Genomic DNA, 19,449 nt, shown 5'->3' on the forward strand with positions numbered 1-19,449 from the left:
TAAAAAAAAATCCACAAAATGAACATGCAGGAGGAGCAGCTTGGGGGAAAATGGTGCAGCTTATGTACCCATGTGCTTAAATCAACTCACACCAGGGAGGTGAAGCAGTAGGAAATCACTCCAAATTGATGAGTGATCAGTTTTTAAAAGGTGAGTGAGTCCATGCAGGATTTGTGGTGGGACTACAGGAGAGCATGTGTGCTGCTGCCTCTCCCCGCAGCGATCTGAGGTCCTGCACTAGGTTTTATTTCAGAGGGGATCATGAGCTCTCCTCTGTTGTTTTTCTGTTCTGGCAGGTCTGCTCACCAGGGCACGGAGCAGAGACCCTCCTTCCATTCCTCCTGCGCTTGTGTTTAAGTTATGGATTTTATTGTTCCAATAACTTTTATCTAAATGTGGTTTTGGGGGAGGGAGGAAAGAGATAAGGAGGGAGGAGGCTGAGGAAAGAATGTGCTTTTGGACTCTGCTAAGCCTCCAACTTATCGCTGGGACTGGCTTGGGGTTTTGGCATTAACGATCCTGGAGGAGATCTTAAGGGGGAAACAGCTGAAAGGGCCATGGTCGATGCATATGTTGGTGAGAGGAAACCCAGGGAAGGCCTATGAAGAGCAACCCTCTTCCCATTTGATACTGATCCTTGTGACCTCTGCCAGCTTATATGTTGGCAAGGAGGGACATGACTCGGTTTCTAGGAGGGGGAACTGGAGCAGAGGTGTGAAAAGGCTGAGGGTGAAGAGCTCAGTTTGGCAGAGGGAGAGATCTCCTGCAACTGCTTGGATGTTTAGGTGTGTTTCTCATTTTGCCCTCCCCTATACAGCCATTATTTGGGCAAATAGTATTGATCTCTGTGAGAGGGGGTCAGGGAGAGTTTAAAGAGAAGAAAAAATAAAACTAGGAAGGCTACTGGCTTGCCCTGTGGGTTTTCTCTCTCCTGCCTGTCTCCCGATGGGGATGGGCTGGAGCCCTGCACCTCCAGAGCCGCTCAATAGCCCCCAGGCTGACAGTGACCTTTGGGCTTGTGGCAGCATGTGGATGTGCAGAAAGCAGTTCCCAGATCCTCGTCCTCCAGACCCAGCTGTATGAAGAGGGTAGGGTGGGACCTGCTGGTGGAGAACAAGGCTGTGCCTGCCTTTGCTTGTCATGTGAAGGGGAAAGGAGACCTTGTATGTGCAGGTCTGGGTTGTTAATGATTTCCCCTGCCTGCCGAAGTGGGGTAGTGGCGGTCCCCTGCTCCCTTCACCACCTCTCTGCCTCCATTTTCTACCCAACTGGCTTTTTGCTGGTTTAACTGGGTTTGCTGGGCAGCAAGTACCAGCCTGGGGGAAGCAGGAGGTGACCACTGATGCTGCAGCTCTGCAGCCTGCGTGTGTCAGGCAGAGGGGGGTCAGCATGGGGGGCTGGTGCACTTAGGGTGTGAAGAAGTCCTGGAGATTCAGCGAGGAGGCAGAGGTGAAGCATCTATAACAATATCTAGCCATGGAAAGAAGCAGGCTGGTAGTTAACGGTTGGGGGGGGATGTTTAAATGAACAACATGATCCAGTTCTCTTCTGCCTGGAGATCGGGTCTTCTTCAGCCTTTACAGAGTCTCTTGCTACTGGATACCTGAGCACTGCAGGTCAGAATGGGAAGTGTGGATGAGCACTAATGCTGCTCTCTGGGCTGGTCCCCCGATCTATTTTTCAGAGTTCTTATCTCCCATCAGCTGCTCTTCAGCATTTGATGCATCTTGGGTGAGATCACCTCAGAGGGAGTAGGTCTGCAGGGTGCTGGCTAAAACACCTCCCAGACCCTCGGTCTCAGGCTACAGCAGCGGACGCTTGATCTCCATCTGCTGGGACCTTGGCTGGGAGGTCTCTAGGCCTGGGATGGCAGGAGGACAGAGGTCCTCCAGGTGTGCACTCTGAGTGCGGCTTCTCACCCCCTGGGTCCGTTTGGGAGCAGCCTGTGCATCACTGGCTCCAAGGTGGAGACAGACAAGAGAGGCCAAACTGCTTCATGTCCCAGAGGCTTCATCTGTGGCAGCAGGATGCAGCTGACAATTTCTGAGGTGCTGATTTTGTGCTTGTTACTTCCCAGACCCCAGCTATAGCCTCTCTGCGGGGGCTGACAGGCGAGGCAGAGGTGGAGGACGCGTGTGTGAGTGAGAACCTGTGTGTGAGCGAGGTTCTGACCACGGCCATAGGTGGAAAGTCTTGGGAGGGACCAGAAGAGGAGAAACAGTGGTTCAGCCCTTTTTGTGCCATCCCTGTGGGACACGTGATTGTTCTTGTGGTGGGGTGGACTGTCCCATCAAGCAGAGATTTGGACTGGGGTGGTCCCGTAGTGCCACCCTTTGCGGCTGGGGCCCGTGGTGGCTTTCTGGTTGGCATCAGAGTGGACTCCAGTGTCCTGTGCCCATTTCACTGTGCTTGAATTTGCTTTCTGGTGTGTTGGTGAAGGCTTGCGTGGAGAGGTAGAGCTACAGCGAGTGGAGAAGAGGAGGAAAAGGATGAGCTTTCTCTCTCCTATGAAGCACAAATGGATGGAGAAGTATTTCTGAACAAACAAGTCTCTCATCCTTGTCTCCTGGAAGCTGCATTATCAGAGCACCATCGCTGTCCTCTCCTCTCCTTCCCCCCGATGAACAGGAATTAAAAATACAACTAATAAAACCCTTTTACTTTCTCCAGGAGGAGGAAAAAAAAAAAGAAAAGCCTTGAAAATGCTAAAGGACATAAAGGGCATTCATGAAAGGGTTGGATGGTGGTTATTGCAGCAGGGGGAAAAACAACATTATTTCACTGTGCAGATAAAAGGAAGTGGAAAAGCAGCATATTTATAGCTAGGGAGCCTGGATTCCTTGTTAAGCCGCTATTATCAAATTAATGTCAAAATGCATCAAACAGGCATGAGTGTTCTGGGCCCCTTATGCAAAGTGCTTGCAAATTGGTTACAAATACATTTGTTTACAGGGTACGAGGCAGGAGCGAGCTAATTAGTCATTGTAGCAGGGTTGTTTTGTGTCTTTTTTTTTTTAAATTTTTTTGGCAATTACACAAACAAGCTGTTCTGAAGTATAAATACGCACTGCGTTACAGCCCCTTTAAAAGGGAATCAAATAGAAATTGCGGGATGTGGAGGGCTTGACGTGAGCGTCATGGAGCATTGTTGCCTTTCCTCCCTGGCCTCCGTGCAGATGCAGTGGCCCTCACTGGGAGCTCGTCTCCGGGAATTGGTGTGAAAACCCATCGGAGAGCAGCAGGAGGACCATATGTGGGTGTTTCAGGGTCCTCTGGGAGGGCTGATAGCTTCCCCTCCTATGGGGCATGGTGCCGGGCTGTAGCTGGGTACTTTGGATGCCCCGAGGCTGCAGCCACATCCCATGCTGGGGCCTGGCCCTTATAGGACCCGTTAAGGTTTCAGCTGACCACCAGTATCGTGGGAATTCGCTCTAGGTCTGGGATATTTTGGGACACTTTAGCTATCAGCAGCTGCCAACTCAGGTTGTGAGCTAGTGAGCACTGTCATGGTTTTGGGGGATGCTTGGACTTGGAGAGCATCCCATGGATGGGTGATAGCATCCACTTTGCATGAAGAAAGGAGTCTGGTGTGAGCTCCTGCAGGTGAATGTGTCTTTGGGGCTGCTTTAACCAAACCATGGGCTGTGCCTCCCAGACCTGTTACGGAAGAATCGAAGCAGGAAAGCTTGTCTGAGCCTCAGCAGTGGGAATGACTGGGGAGGGGAATTTGGTTGGGGGGCAAATGGAAACTTCCCACTGCCCTACATCTTAATGCGTCCCATCCTGGGAGTAAGTCATGCCTCTGCCACTCAGGGAAGCTGCTAATTTCTGGTGGGGGAGGATAAAGCCAAGGGAAGTTTACTACCATTATTATTATTTTTAATTTACTAGGAAAAAGAAAGGAGAGAGGAAGAAACAAGTTGTTGCCCCTGTCGTGCTGGAGGCCCTAACATTTCTTGGCAGAAGGTGTGCAAACAGCCCTGCGGCTGCTTCTCCATTTGGATTTTTTCTGGTAAATCTGCCCTTCAGGCTGAAATAACCCTTCTGAGCAGGTCCTGTGCTACCAGAGGTGCTGGGAACATTGAGTTTAATGCTGTCATAAAACCCTGCTGCGGTTTCCATTCCCTCAAGGGGGGCAGTGACCGTGCAGGACGAGTGTGCTCAGCACAGCTTTCATACCAGTGCTTCCCAGCCAGCAAAGCCTGCAGCGCATCAGATCCTGCCATGGTGTGGATGGAGCTGGGTGGCTTCCTGAGGTCCCTTCTGGGATCTGAGCTTTCTTCTCAGAAGCCTGTGGGCTTGATGTAGCTGAAGGGACATGAGCCTGGTTGAGCTCCACAGACCGCATTCATGATGGTAGTTGATAGTCCCAAGTGTGATGAAGAGGTAGTTTGTGTCTCTGTGGTTTGCAGATGTTGGGTGCAGCACATCACTGAGCTCGTCTGGGTGGGAAGTGAGGACCACCGTGGGTGCTGGGAGAGAGCAGGGCTTTCACCAGCCTCCTGTGGAAGCTCTGTTGTTTGCACCAGGTTTCATTCTTTTAAAACTCAGAGTAACATTTCTCTTCTTTGCACCTAGGACCTGTTTTTCAGCGGTGCCTTCAAACTCCAAATCTCTCATTACCATTTTCTTTCTTGTCCCGTTGACTTTCGCAGGCTCATTTGCCTTGGGGAGGGTGACCGACTCCGTCAGGATCAGGGTATATGATTTTGAGGAATGTTCCCATTTCCAGCGTAATCCTACCCCTGCCCTACAAGCTCCGCAGGAGCACGTCTCAGCTGGTCAACAAATGTGTGAGCAGCCTATTGCAATCAGGCTTTAACTAGGCGCCCAGTCGTTTTAATCAGAATGTGTCTCTCTTCATTTATAGCAGGGTTAAGGCTCTGGTTTGACTGTCATCTCCTGTTATTGTTGGTGACTGTCAGGGGATGGATCCTGCTCTGTCTTGAGCAGTTGGGTGTTTCATGCCTGCTTTTCCTGTGCAGGGTTGTGCCAGCATCTCCTTGCTCTGATGGTCAGGAGTAGACCTCAAATTCCTACCCACTTTAAGCTGCACTGGTTTGTACCCTTCCTCTTGGATCAGTGCTGACCTTCAGCTGGATGAGGTCTTCTGCCCTGCTCAAGATTTTACTCCCCTTGAAATATTTCCTTTCAGATGAAGTTCCCCCCTGGTGTCTGGTTTAATGGCACTTGTATTCCTTTACTTCTCAAATTTAAAATTGTATTTGCCTCTTCATCCATCAGTGCCTGTCAATCAGCTCCTGATGTTCCAGCACACCAGGGTCCATCCCTGCTTTTCCATGCAGGCTGCCACCTTATACTCAAAATTTCTCCTTGCTGAGTGCGTCACCTTCCCCATGGTGCTGCTGGTGGCCACCTCCCTTCCATTGTGCTGCTCCTCAGGGCCACCCAGTTCCCAGAGGAAACCAGCTCCTCCCAAAGCTGTTGCCACAGATGTTTCTTTTGTTCCAGGACTAGTTGTGCTCCCAAGACTGATCTTTCTTTCTCAAGAAAGTCAGGTGATGCTGGGAAAATCAAATATGATCTTACTCTGTTTAGGTGTAGGTGACAAAACGTTGGTCCTACATGTATTTTTGCTTTACGCAGCATCTCTCTAAGTGGGCTTTAGAGCCTCAATTTACTACTGATGTTGGCCTAGCAGTCTTTCATTCTCCCTTGAGTTGCTTTCCCCTTTCCTAGTGATGGGGACAGCGTTTGCCCTCTGCCTGTTCTGTGACACCACTCACCTCTTGCTAACACTGTCTGTTCAAATCCTGCAGTTCCTTGAACCACCTCCTTTGACTTCTGGGCTGGAGGTGGAGATGGTCAGATCTTCTGCACAAGAACCTTACCATGGAGGGGTCCATACGGACCTTCTGGGTCTGTACAACCTTCTTTGGGCTGCAAGGTGCTGGTAGTAAGAGCCAGCTACTCCTGATGGCCAACGTGCATCTTGCAGCTCACCCCGGTGAGTGATGTGGAGGTGGTGGTGACTGTGTGACTTGGTGGAGCGGTGTTAGCAGGTGGGCTCACTGCACGGACCCTGTGCTGGATTAACCACAGAAATTCAGCTCTGTTTACAGTCTTGGATTAAAAATAAATCATCAGAAGACTTGGAAGAAAGCTTTAAGGGTACATGACTCAAAGGGCTTATAAATTACAGCAGCCCAGAGCAAAGGTGGTGCGGGCAGCCCTCCTCGCCTCTTGGCAGTAGGACACAGTCTCTCCTTACCTTATCAGGAGCTGCTTCTTTTTTGAAGACCACCAAGATGCTCAGGGTCTCCCCACTGCACTGGTCCTCTGGGAATGCCATGTGACTCCCAGTTTGCTTTCTCCTTCCCTGCCTTGAGCCCTGCCAACACCAGCATCGCCCAGAGCCTGGATCAGGCCAGCTCAGGAAGGATGAAGAGGCGGGTGGTGGCGAACCCGTGTGCTGGTGTGGGGCAGTGGGGGGAGCCGGGCTGGAGGGATGTACTGCAGTGTGTGCAGTATCACTTTGTCTCCTGGATTCCATGCTGGGCAGGTCTAGGCATTTGCAAATGCTCTGTGGTGATGCTGGTGGTGATGTTTCTTTGGTGAGGAAGAGCATAAACTGCCTTGGGATCACAGACCACAGCTAAGCCAGTGCCTTCTGCTCTCGGGGCAAGCCGCCGTCTTTGATGCAAACACCTCACAAAACCTTGATTTACACCAAAATGAGCCGGTGGCTTTAACCTGAGGCTGCTGCGTTGGCATGTTGAAGGGTGCGTGTACACACACGCAAGCGCTTTCCTGCCTCTGGGCAAGGATGAGAGAGCAAACGTGTGACAGATGTTAGTCACTGCTGGCAGTGGGGATGCTGCGGTGAGGAGCACGCCAGGAGGACCTGAGCAGAATAGCACCTGGGTAATGAGCACAGGAGGAGGATGGGAGTGGAGACAAGTGGAGAGCATTTTGGAGCAGATGAATTGTTTTGCTTTCTGGTGAAACCTGTGGCTTCCCTGGGGTGGGGAAGGCTGGGAGGTGGCTCCAGGCACCTGGAGCTGCAGAGCCTGACGGTTTTGCCTTGGTGGGATGGGGTGATGGGGCAGGGCACAGACCCATGCTTAATTCTTCTGTGCTAATTAACATGGCAAAGATGAAACCTTTCTTGGAGATGGGCACTGGCATTGCGTGAGTGCAGCTCAGCGTGGCAGTGACTTCCAGGCTGCCTTGTGAACTGAAACCCTTCAGTCTCCAAATGTGCCCAAAGTACACAAAGACTGTATTTGATGTGTCCTGGGATGTGTTCCTCGATGGCCTCCTCTCCTGTGTCCAGAGGGGATGGCAGCCCTGCCCTTCGGTTCTGGCTCCTGTACCCACCGCAGAACAGGAGATTCCAACAGGGTTGAGTTGTCCAAAGTTTCTTAAACTTTTGCAGCAAAGAGGGAAACATCACAGTTGTCCAGTCCTTGTGCTTGTTGAGCCAAAGGGTCAAAGGATTAAGAGGTTTCCTCCAGGCGAAGGGACTGGACTTGAGTCCCAGCAATCATCCACCCAAGGGGCAGGAAGGGTGGGGAGATTCAGGCACAGACACAACACCAGGGCTGGGGGACAGCATGGGCGTGTGGAGGGTTTGGGGACATGCTGAGGGTTTGCTGGGCTCTGTTCACAGCCAGGAGCTGGTGGTTCCCGTACAGGGGCTGTGGAGGTGGCGCTGACCCCGCGCGTGGGGGTGAGCGTTGGGTGGTGCGAAGCTGGGCGCACGCAGGGTGCCTGCTGCCCCTCTGATAAGGCTGCAAGTGCTGCTGGCAGTTAACAGCAACCGGGCATCTTCTTCCTCTCCCCGGGGAGATGTGGGAAGGCAGGAGGGGACACACACGTGGCCAGCACGAGGGCTGAGCCAGGCTGGGGTGGCAATGTGGCCTCTCCCGATAAGCCACTCTGGTTTCTGCTCCTGCAGATTTACAGCCGGGGAGCGGGGAGGTGGGTGCTGCGCTTTTTGGTGCGGTGATTTATAGCAGCTCGGGGTGGCAGCTGCTTTCCTCTCCAGCAAGGTCTCAGCAATTGCACTGGGGTTTATGGCTGCTGTTACTAAGCTGTGGGCAAGTTAAAGGCTCAGCCAAGGTCACCACGTGGTGGGACACGGGTGAGAACAGGTCTCCTTTGGCCATGGCTTGGAGAAGGTCCCTGTCTCAGCATGGGGAGGGCTGAGGCCATCAGCCTCCCCGCGGAGGGGGCTGCCTCGCCTCAATCTCTGTGAAGGGCTTCATGGCAGCAGGGATGCTCTGAGCCCTTCAATCACCAACCCTGCGTGCTGGAGCCTACCAAAGACACAAGTGAGATGAGTTTGAGGTTCTCAGGTCTGAGACCCACATGGGAGGCAAAGTCCCTCCATGAGCACCACTGGCCTGTGCTGCCCGGATGCTTTTCCAAGCGTCCCTTTGGCGCAGACCAAGCAATGCTGGAGGGATGAGCTGCGGCAGGCGAGGAGGGGGAGGATGATGAGGAAGGAAAGGTCAGATGCTATCGCTGTGTTCCCTTCCACACGCCAGCTCCTGCCTGGGTGAGCTTCCCAGCTCTTCTGTTTTGTTTTAGAGGCAGCATGGGGGCCCCAGAGCCCTGCAAACTCTTTGCGCTTGGGGTTTTATTGGCATGTGGAAATAGTTTGTCTGGTTTCAGATCTGGCTGATCACTAACCTTCCCCCTGCCCTCCCCCCAAAAAGGGCTGACAACTGCGGGCGGCTCAACCGCGCTTGTCTTCCTCCCTCTTTCTTTTTTCTCCCTACATTGTTCTCCAGAATCCCGGCTGCTGCTTGTGTCCCCCCTCCCTTTTCTATCCTTGCATGTCAGCTGGGGTAGAAGTATCTGGTTTTTGTAGAAAAGCTCTTTTTTTTAATTTGTACTTCTGCTCCCATCTCGGGGGTTTTGGGGTGCCTTGCCACACCCCATCCTCCTCCTCAGGGTCATGCAGGGACAGGAGCAAGAAGGCAGCTCTGGGCACCCTTGCTGTCACCCCCAGGCTGGTAGTGGTGGAGGGGGAGCCTTGGCAGGGGCGAAGGCACCAGCATCTCCAGAGCCCTTGTTTTTTGTATCCGATGGAGAAGCCTGGCAGATCCTGAGGGCCAGAGCTGCCACATTCCTCCCTTATTTATCACTGGCGAAGCGCCGACGCAGGCCATTCCTGGTGAGCCAGCTCCTGCGGGATGGGATGGGGCAGGTCTCCCTGTGGCTCTGGGCTGCTCCCTGATCCTCCTCGGGCTCCTTCCAGGACGGTGTATTTTTGTGCCAGGGCCTGGCTGCAGCTCCTGCGCTCAGCAGAAGAGCAGAGCCGGGTGCTGGCCCCCAACCCAGCTGCATTCAGGGGTCCGAGCAGATCCCCTGGGAGCCTCCACCCTTGGGAGGCCTTTGAGGGGACCCCAGCCCTGGGAAAGGGCCCAGGCGATGCGGTGGATGCTGAGGTTGCCTCTGTGGTTACCTTGGGTCTTGTCCCCTGACCCTCTCCCCAGGCAGATGTGATGTCTCCACTACCACAGCTTGTGACACGGCTTTGTCCTCGCTCCTGGGCAGCTTTCTCAGCAGGCAGCAACCTTTGCAGAGCCAGTGCCAGAGCAAAACAACCAACCCTCCAAGCAGGGTGTGGGTGAAGATGTTCAGACCCTGGGCTCTGGCTCCCTGGTGTTGCAGCCCCAGTGGGTGCCAGGAGCTCTGCAGGTGCAATGGGAACCTTGCCCAGAGGAAGAGGAGGAATGGTGGTTTTGGAGAAGAGGTGGATTATGTTTGGGTAGTGGAGGAAGGAAGAGTGGGTCCTGGGGACTGGCAGGAACTGGGTGAGGAGCAAGAAGTGGAGGAAGGCAATGTGCGACACCCATGAGCGTGTCCCCTCTAGGAAGAGGAAAAACACTCCTGTGGTCTTTGTCCTCCTTTGGGTGGGCTCTGGCAGCCCAGAGAGCAGCTTGCACTGGTCTGGTACCTCCTTCTTCCCTGTATGCCTCTCCACAGGACCGTGCCTCTGAGTTGGCATCTCTCTAGGTGATCACTTTTTTTCCTTTTTTTTTTTTTAAATAATTTTAAATGCATGACCAGTAATTCAAGAAAAAACAAGAAATGCTCATTATTGCTGAGGATCTCAGCCCAGCCGGAGGAGATGTGTTCCTTTTGTGTACTGAAACATCCATCAGGGAACAGTCATTGCTTTTTTTCTTTTTACCTGTTTCATTGATCCGGAGCCTATAGCGGTTGGCTCAAAGAGGGAACGGTTTGTTAATTTAGAGTCTTGCAAAGTCTCAGTCAGTGGAGGATTGGAGTTTGCTAAAGCTCCTGGCTCAGGGGGTGCTTTGAGGGAGATTGTGGCAGCATGGGCTGGGACATCAGCCCTCCAAGGGAGCTGGGAGAGGTGTTTGCTCTGGTCCCTGGGTGCCTGGAGTGTCCCTGGAAGGCAGGAGAGTGGTTGCCAGCTCTGCCAAAGCTGCTCTCCACCACAGGGAGGGACAGGGACCCTTGGTCACGCTGCTGGGCAGTCACCCCACAACTCAGGTTCCTGGGTCACTAGCCCTGAGGAGCCTATAAATGTGAGCTAAACCCTTAAAAATCTCAAGATGGTCTTAAAAAAATCCAACTATCAGATTGTATTTGTTTTTATTATTATTAATAGACTCTTCAGTATGTCTGGGTGTTTTCAGGAGTCACCTGTCAAGCTTTTCTCTGCAGCTGGGAGGTTTGGGGTCCCGTAGCTTGCAGTGGTGTGGGTTATTGCTGTTTCTTGTTGGGGAGAGATGATTCCAGCCCAACCACTAGCTGAGCATCCATGGCTGGGTCTTGGGAAAGGTGGCAGACTGCCTTGCATGGTTTGATCCTTTTTCTTCACCAGTCTGTTCTTCTGGGAATGAGGGCTAGAGAGAGCTGCCTGGGGAAAGGCCAGAAGCTGGTGCTCTTGCTGCTTTGGAGGATCTTCTGCTCTGCTCAAGGGAAGAGTCAGACCTCCCCGGGAGCAGGAGCGGGTCCAGCAGCCAGAGCCTGAGAAGCCACAGCACGAGGTTGTTGCTGCTCTTATTCCCTGTGTCCCTACAATCCTGCTCCTCCTCTTTTCTGCTGAGAACATTGCTTTGTCCTTCAAGAAAATTTCTTTTTCTCTTGAATTGAGTATATTGGGGTTTTTCCCAAAAAAATCCATCTCTGGTGTCTTTGCAGGCCAGCTCTGGTTTGCCTGCGGGCGGCAAGGACCAAGCCCTCAGGCTGATGACTCCGGATGAGTTACGATGCATGTGGGTGTCCCCACCATGGGGGCTTGTGTGGCTGTAGAAGAGCCACTGAGCAGACCTGCTGCTGAATGAGCCAGGGAGACACCTCATTAAAACAATTCCGGAGACATCCAAACAGAAATGTGAATGTATTTTGCTCACACTCTCTTTCCTTCAGTGTCCCCTTCTACAAATCTCCCAGCAGAAGAATTTGCTGGTAGGAAATAGAAAACCCAGGGATGTCCAGGGGCTCTTGGCTGTAAATGAAGCTGGGTGGTGGAAACCCAACAATCCGGTGCCTCCTCTGCATCCATCCGCTTGCTTTTGCATCACCTCCAGCTGCAGGGCCCGTTGCAGCCCTGGGTATTTCTTGCACTACATATGCTTAAATAATCATAAAACCACCGTGTCTTCCCAAGATGCGGACTCATCCTGACGATGATTTTTCCTGTCGTTTCAGGTATCGCCTCCTTTCCCCAGGCTTTTCCTCAGCCCAGCAAAGACTTGTCTGAATAATTCAACTAAAAATTCAGGATTGCAAATAAATACTGGATAATTGCTAACAGCTCGCAGACAATCCACTGCCAGAGGAAGGCTAAACTCCTGGTGAATTATTTATCCGCTATGAATTATTCGCTCGGCCTTGTTACGGAAGAAAAGCTCCTTCCCAACCTTCACCTGCCAAATGGCCTGGCTGGGGGCAACTCTCCTGGTGCTGACTCAGCCCTTTCCCCATCAGCTCCTGCTGCCTGCCTGCACTGCTCAGCAGGGAAGTGGCTCTGGGGAGCTGGCTTCTGCCCTGTGCAGTTCCTCAGCTCCTCTGCGGGCCCGCAAGTGTGGGGTGGAGGAATCCGTGTGCCAAGTCCTGGGGTTGTTGGGACCGGACCCCTCTTTTTTGGCTGCGCTGGAGCCATCCCGCTTCCCCGTGGTGTGGCCAAGCCCTGGCGTGAGTCCCATCAGGAGGTGAAGGTGTTTTTCTGCAGGGGTCTTGCAGCCGGTGCAGGCAGGAGTCCCTCTAAGGCAGCCTGCCTGCAGGATCAGTGCCCCTGTGACAGCCCCTGCCTGCAGGCTCTGCCTGCACCTTAGGGAGAGGGTCTGGAAAGCATCAAGTCCTTGGGGAAAAAAGGCTGAGCCAGACCACATCCTCCAGTGGTGGCACGGACGAGGATCCTCGTCTTGGTGTCTGGTGTCACATATGGTGCCACCGAGTGTTTTCAGTGTGTAGAGGAACTCTGAGCAACCCTCCCTCTTTAGAGAGAGGAACATGGGGGTACCCCAAGGCAGCTCCAGCCATGCTGCAGGGTGCCTGGGTGGCTCCTAAAGCTTTGGGTCAGACTTGTACCCCTTCAGGGCAGGTATGAGGGTCTTACCCCCAAAAATACATCTCTCCAGGGCTGCCTTACGATGTGAGCCCGAGCGGCTCCAGCTGGGAGATGGAAAGGGCTCCCTGGGTGCTCTTCCCATCTGTGAGCCCTGGAAAGAGCAGCCGGTGCCGGGATGGAGTCAGGAATGGAGGCAGGGATGGAGTCAGAACAGGGATGCAGGCTGTGGGATGCTTGCTAGCTTAAACACAGTAACCCTGCAAAACAGTCCGTGAGGATGTCTGTTGGCCCATGAGGGTGTCTCCAGGCCAAACCAGGTTCCTGGGAGCTCTTTCCTGGCCTCGGATGATGGCCTCTGCAGAGCAGGACTCACAGGCATCCCGCTGCTCCTTCCTCCCCCCGGGAACACAGATAGAAATTGCCCTCAGAGGTGAGGAGCTGCCTGCCTGGGCTCATAAATCTCCATTTGCATGCAAAAGAAAAAAAAAAAAAGATTTAGGAGAAAGATCAATATTAAAAGAGCCTGTCTCTTTTTTTTTTTTTTTTTTTTTTTTTCTCCATGATCCTCTGTGGGTGGGAAACTTGAGGCAGGTATTAGGAATAAATCCTCTCGGCTACCTTGATGTAAATCAGGAGGAAGATGATGGATTTATGGGAATGGTGCCTGATTTACTCTCCTGTGTCTGGTCCCTGCAGGTCGCTTTGTGCCCTTGGGGAGGCAAAGAGCCACCACTGGCCCCCTGAGCCGGCATCCTGCTGCAGCCCAGGTGGGACTGGACTCGGGCTGGAGTGGTGTGTCTGCGTGACTTTTCTTTGCCTTTTAAGCTCAGTTCAGGGAATTTAGATATTTTTGCTTTGCCCCTTTCCGCTGGTGTTCAGCAAAGCACGTCCATGCGGGCGTCCATCCCAAAGTGTAGCGATGCCCTGCTGAGGGCTGACTTTCTGACTGGGTGGAGAAAAAAGCTTTCGAGTCGCTCCTGGTGATGCTCTCCCCCTCCATCCCTCCTTCTCTCCCATCCCGAGAGCCGGTGAGGACTTGCTGCCGGTGACCTTGGTGTCTCTGTGGAAGAGGGGAAGACTCTTCCTTAGGAAAACCCTTCTCCGAGGGCTTTGAGAGGCTCGGGGGGGTGGCAAGGGGGGGGGCTGGTCCTGGCTCTGGGGCTTCCCTTACCAAACCATCCCGGCTTCCCGACCGTGGCGGGGCTGGAGCCGGCGCAGGGGAGCTGTTGTTATTCCTCTCATGTAGCAGGAAGGATTTCTGCGAGTGCCATAAACCCGTCACGTGGGCAGAGCCTGGGTGAGCTCTAATTGCTTCTATTTGCATAATGAGGCGAGGCTCAGCATCCTGCTGATATTTGAAAGAAGAAAATCAAAATCAGCTCTAGATAAACAACTCTCCCCCCTACCCGATCCCTACCCCCGCTCCTAATTTGTGCATTTTCTCCCTTAATGGAGGTTTTTCAGCTCTTTGGTCTTCTCAGGAGCACTGTGACTCCCGCGGGCCCCTCCCCGAGAGCCATGGGTGCTGGGGGAGGGGGTGCTGCCCCTCTGCCCTGGCTGCAGTGCTCTGGGGGCTTTGCCTGGAGCTGGCAGTGGGGGATGTGGTGTGGAGGTGGCTGAACGGGAGCTGGAGAGGATCAGGGTGATCTTGGGGCTGGAAACGTGGAGCCCAGGCCGGGGGTTCCCAGGTTGAGGCTGTGCAGTGCTGGGGGGTCTGTGGGGGCCAGGGGGTTTCCCTGAATGGGAACCCAGGAGATGTCACTGCAGCTTCTGTGGGGACTGTCCTGGCTGGGGGACACGGCCCAGCTGGGATGCAGTCCTGCTCACACACCCGGTGCTGGCCCTGAGTGTCCTGCCAGTTTCTGGGGACCTGCCAGGGATGGGATGGGACGGGATGGGACCCTTCCTCCCCTGCGAGCCCCTCGGGGTGGGAGGAAGGGCTTCACTTGTACCCAATGTGTTACTGGCTGGAGGGATGCTCCTGCCCTGGGGCCCTCACAGGACCTGGAAGAAGGTCCAGAAGGACTTTGAAGAAGGGGTGATGATGCTTGGCTGGGCCATGACACCAGCCCTGCCCCCAGATGTGCTGCCCCTCTGTAAGCCCTTTTCCCCACTCACCCACAGCCCAGGGGACCAGGAGCATCCCTGCTCCCCCTGTCCCCTCAAGTCCCCAAGGTCCTTCCCAGCAGCCAAACCTGGGTGTCCCCTTGGCCCCGGGGGGGACCTCAGGCATCGCCAAGACCTGCTTGGTGCCCACAGCTTTTGGGACCTGGAGGGGCTGTTTTCCTGGTCGGGGTGCCAGGGTGTTCACAACCTTTGCCCCCGGAGGGACAGCGCCTCACTGGCTCAGGGCCATGTAGCAGACACCGTACAGGAACGTGCCACGTCCCTTCCCCAGGGGACCGGGTGAATCGGCTCCTTCCTCCTCCTCTTCCTCCTCAGCACATGGACTGGTATCCTCTGAACCTTTTGATGCCCTTTGGGGGAGAAGTGCTGACTCCAGATGTTTCCATAAATGAGAACCTTCTGTAAACAGTGCTGGTTTATTTTCATATCGAAAGAAAATGAAAGGGCTGTTATGATGATTATTATTAATGTTTTTGCAGCCTGTGTTTGTAGTGGGGGTTGCTGTGCTGATGGGATAGCAGAGGGACAGACGGACAGATGCGTGGGGAAGCCGTGTACCCCCTCCACCCCCTGCTCTGGATCCAGGTGCATCACTGGGCTGTTTTGATCTGGCCAGCTCCATCTTACCCCAGGTCTCTGGGTTAGGGATGGGCAGCAAGTGCCCTGTGCCCATGGTCTCCCCTCCCTTCCCCAGCCCCAGTGGTCCAGGGATGAGTTGTGGGGGAGGACCAGGACCCCTGGGAGCGGGGGCTGCAGCACCAAGTGCCCGTGCTCAGAGATGTGCAAGGGTAAAAGGACAGGGTGAGAGAAGAGATCTCTGTGTTACCAAAAGTGAGCCCTCGTCTGAACGGCTCCTGTGCCCCCATTGGGGCTCAGCCACTCACTCCAAGCATGACTGAGGAGCCCCAAATCACTGCCATGGCCCAGGATGCTGCCTAGTGTGGAACGGCAGCACCAGCCCCCTCCTGAGCCAGCTCCTGTGTCTGTCTAAGCCCAGACTCTTGCTGGAATGCTCTTGCAGCTCCCATGGTTCCCTCCAGCACAAGCTGTTTCCCGCCCCTGATTCCCATTTCACTTGGGCTGCTGATATCTCAGGAGCTCAGACATCATCAGCCTGATCTGATTTAACTTTTGCCTTCAAAACTGCAGAGCTTTGCTCCTCCAAAGCCACCAGCATCCCACCTGCTGACCCCTGCCCAGCGCCTGCTCTCATCCTCTTTTCTTCCTTGGGCCATCAGTGACCTTCAGCCTGCAGCGCGGCTAAAAGGACCAGGGAGAACCAACTGCCAGTGCTCACTGCTCCCTCTGCTCTCCTGCCCGTGCCAAACCCTCAGCCAGAGCTGCTGCTTGTACCCCCATCCCTTGGCCCTCACGGTGTGCGACAACCCCCTCATCAGGTTGTTGTGCCAAACAGGAGGGGAGCAGCAATGCTTCCCCCCATCCCCTCCTCACCCTCTGGCCCCTGGGGAAGCGGAAGGGGGCAGAATGGGGAAAAGGAGGAGGACTCTCAACTGTGGAAACCCCCCCCCCCCAGGAGCTCTTAATGGGAGAGAAGAGGGTGAGCAAGATGGGAGGGGAGGTTGTGAGCATGACAGAGCCGGTACTCGCAGAGAGCGCGCGCGCGTGTGTGTGTGTGTATGCCAGCTTTCCATCAGGCTGATGAAATGATGGGAGCTCTTGAAACTGAAGCCAAGGCGAGTAACCTGTGGCTGTCCCGAGGGTGGGGGGGTGGCGGGGGGAGGCCTGTTTACTCAAGAGCAGCAGGGATGCTCTGCCAGGAGCCGGGGCGGTTGGCTCTGCGGCAGTAACAGCTTGCCGAGGAAGGGTTGGGTTTCAGCATCCCAGCCTGAGCTGCGAGGAGGGATGTTGGCTGGGCAGCTCCGCTGTCAACCCCCAAATCGGTGGTTCAGGGGTGTACATTGGCTGGGGGTGGAGGGGAGTCTGAGTCCTCCCTGGGTCCCCGTGGCTGAGCGGGGGGTGCTGGGGGTGGTCCCTGCTGTGGTGGGGCTCCCCAGGGCTTCAGAGGAGCAAACGCAGCCCAGACACCAGCTGGGAAGTGGTGGCTTCGTGCTGGCCTGGGCGAGGGGTCTCTGGCCCTTCCTGCCTCGGCAGCAAGAGGGTTTTTCCTCCTCCCATGCAAACAAGAAGCTCCCATGGCCATTGCAGAGCTCTTTTTGCCCTGCCTAGGGTCTTCTTTGCATGCCACCTAGAGATTTCCAAGGGCTTTCTGGGCTCCCTTGTCACTCCCATGTTGCGTTTGGGATTTGTATTTAATTCTTATTTATTTCTTCATAGGTTTGTCCCTGTCATTGCTGCTGTTCCCAGCCCGGCTTTCCAGCAGTTTTGCTCTGCAGAGAGCTGCAGGTTGGCTATGAAATATGACAAAGCGTTCATTTAAATGCACACCATGATGTCGGCGAGTCCATTAGGAGAATTAATTTGAATGGTTGGCATTTAATAAACAGCCTTGTCCCTCCTCTCCGCCCCCCGCCCCCCCTCCCTCCCCGCCACCATCTCGGATGGGTTAAAAAGAAACCACATGTGGATATTGGAGGGAGGGGGGGAGCAGGTATCTGGGTCGGGGAGAGGGGGGGGAAATAATAAGAGAGCTGATGTTATAAGAGGAATTGCAGTTTGTTTTGTTCATGGTAAAAAAAAAAAAAAAAAGCACATGTGGAAGGGTGCTGAGCTGAGCAGTTCAGGTTCATGGGGTGTTGGGTGCATGGAGAAAATAGAGGGATTGAACGGTGATGGGAGACGGGGAGGACACGCTCTGGCCGGAGGGTCCCAGCCTGACTCCAAACACGCCGGGCTGGGGGAAGGCGAGGGGATTCGAAGGACGTTTCTCCCCATATGGTGTGTATTACAAGCCCCTTTCTAGTTGTAAAGATTAATTTAAAGCCTTTCTCACCTCCCCCCCATCCCTCTTTCATTGACAAATGAACATCTGGGCTGAATGCTGCCCAGATCCTAATCAAAGCATTTTTTCAGGGCCGTTGTCTGCTTTTATGGCTATCTGCTTTTCGGATTCTCTGCAGTTTCAATGCACTTGGCAATTCAGCCTGTAAATACCCCTCTCTGGGATTTATGATTCAGCCTAATGTGATTTTTCTCTTTGCTTCTTGATTCGTTTGTTTGGTTTAGTTTAACGACATTTTCTTGTCTGTGCATAAGTTAGGGCACGAAAGGATTTTTTTTTCTCCTCTCCTCTTTGCAGTGGGTTATTAACAACTAGGAAAAAAAAGCATTTTTTGGTGCCTATGTTGGCTGATGGGGGCACTGGGGGGCCAAAGCCAGCCCTGAATCCCTGACAAGCATCCACTGGTCATCCTGAACCATCTCTTTTTTTCTTACAGCAAGCTGTTTTTTTGAGGTTTTGCCGAGAAAGCAGCTTTCCACCAAAGCTGAGCCCTTTCTGTGATTCTCAAGGGCTTCTCTGGTGGCGAGAGGCAGCGTGAGCCACAGCCCAATATGGAAAAGCCATTTGCCCCCTGAAACGATGACTGAAATGCCTGAAAAATAGGGAGTGCTGTGGCTGGGATCCCATTCCCTTCATTCTTGATTTTTTTCCCCTGCAAGCTCCAGTTTGGGAGTTAAAGGATTAATATTTAAAACCTAGCTGGGATGTTGAATAATGTTTGTGGTGCCCCAGGTGCTACAGGAAAGGACAGTGCTTGACCTGAGGCAAAAAGGCAGAAAATCCGTTTAGGGCAAATATAAGGACGTGCAGTGACATTGTGCGCTGTCCCTGTGTTTGTTCCTGTCCCTGAATGAGAAGAGAGCTGGGAAACACAAAGATGATGAGGTTTGGGGTGTATTCAGAGCATAATCATTCCTGCAAAAAACCTGCCTCCTCACCCTGGGCTTCCCCTTCCCTCTGGCAGAACAGTGAGGATGGTTATTTACCCCGACAGACACCTTAATTAAGGTGTGTGATTTCAGGCTATTTAAACCATCAAGGAGAGGTCTTGTTTATACAGCAAGTGCACGGGGTAATGGCAATATTAATTAAAAATGTTCTCCTAAGTGAGATAAAAAATCACCGTGGTGGAAAGTGCGTTGCTGCTCCTCCTCATGTCTCCAGGATGAGGGGTAACCAGAACCCTGGAGCCTCCTCGGGTGATGCAGGGGTGGGCACCATCCATCTCCCCCGCCGTCTCCACCCGGGGATGTGGCTTGGGAAGCTGAGCTTTGGCTGGGAAACCGGAGCGGGTTGGGAATGGTGGTGGTTTACATCGATTTCCAGCTTGAAGCTGGTGTGGCTGTTCCCATGCACAGCCAAAAATGCATCTTGGTCATTGCAGGGAGAGCTGAGGCTGCGGGGAGCATCCTCGCTCGGGGTGGGGAGCGGTTTTGAGCCGATACAGATAATCCCCCATCGCTGGGCCTGTTTTTCCTAAGAAACTCTGAATTTCCTGCAAATACGACAAGCCAGGGTGCAGCAGGCAGTTCCCTGGAAGTGGATTTGGGGGCATGAAGAGCCAGAGCCAGACTCCTGATGGGGCTGAGGGGACCCCAGCACCGACCCTGAATGAGGACGTCCGCCTGTGCAGAGCTCCAGAGGTAGGGAAGCACCTTCCTGAGCATCCAGAAGAGGCTCTAGGTTGATTTTTAAATTTCTTTGTTTTTGCTGCTGCTTTTTAGAATGCTCAGCACCTCCTGCCTCTTTTTCATCCCTTCTTGCTATCCCCGCAAATGAGCAGCAAGTGTGGCTGCTGACCATGGGTCTTTCCAGCAATGCCATCGCCACCCCGTCAATCTCAAGGTCAGGGTGAAGCCTGGCGTCGGTCCGCAGCTGAGCC

General features: G+C 53.7%; 1 protein-coding gene across 1 annotated transcript in view; it reads left to right on the forward strand.

Annotated features, from left to right (window-relative positions):
- FBXL18 (F-box and leucine rich repeat protein 18) overlaps positions 1 to 11,720 on the forward strand; it is a 37,321-nt gene extending 25,601 nt beyond the window's left edge. The window contains exon 5 of the mRNA XM_074919273.1: positions 11,659 to 11,720. Coding sequence (XP_074775374.1) covers positions 11,659 to 11,710 — 52 coding nt within the window. The 3' untranslated portion in view covers positions 11,711 to 11,720. The remainder of the gene's footprint in view (positions 1 to 11,658) is intronic.
- The last annotated feature ends 7,729 nt before the right edge of the window (positions 11,721 to 19,449 follow it).

The sequence above is a fragment of the Athene noctua genome, chromosome 15 (assembly GCF_965140245.1).
Source record: "Athene noctua chromosome 15, bAthNoc1.hap1.1, whole genome shotgun sequence".
NCBI lineage: Eukaryota > Metazoa > Chordata > Aves > Strigiformes > Strigidae > Athene > Athene noctua.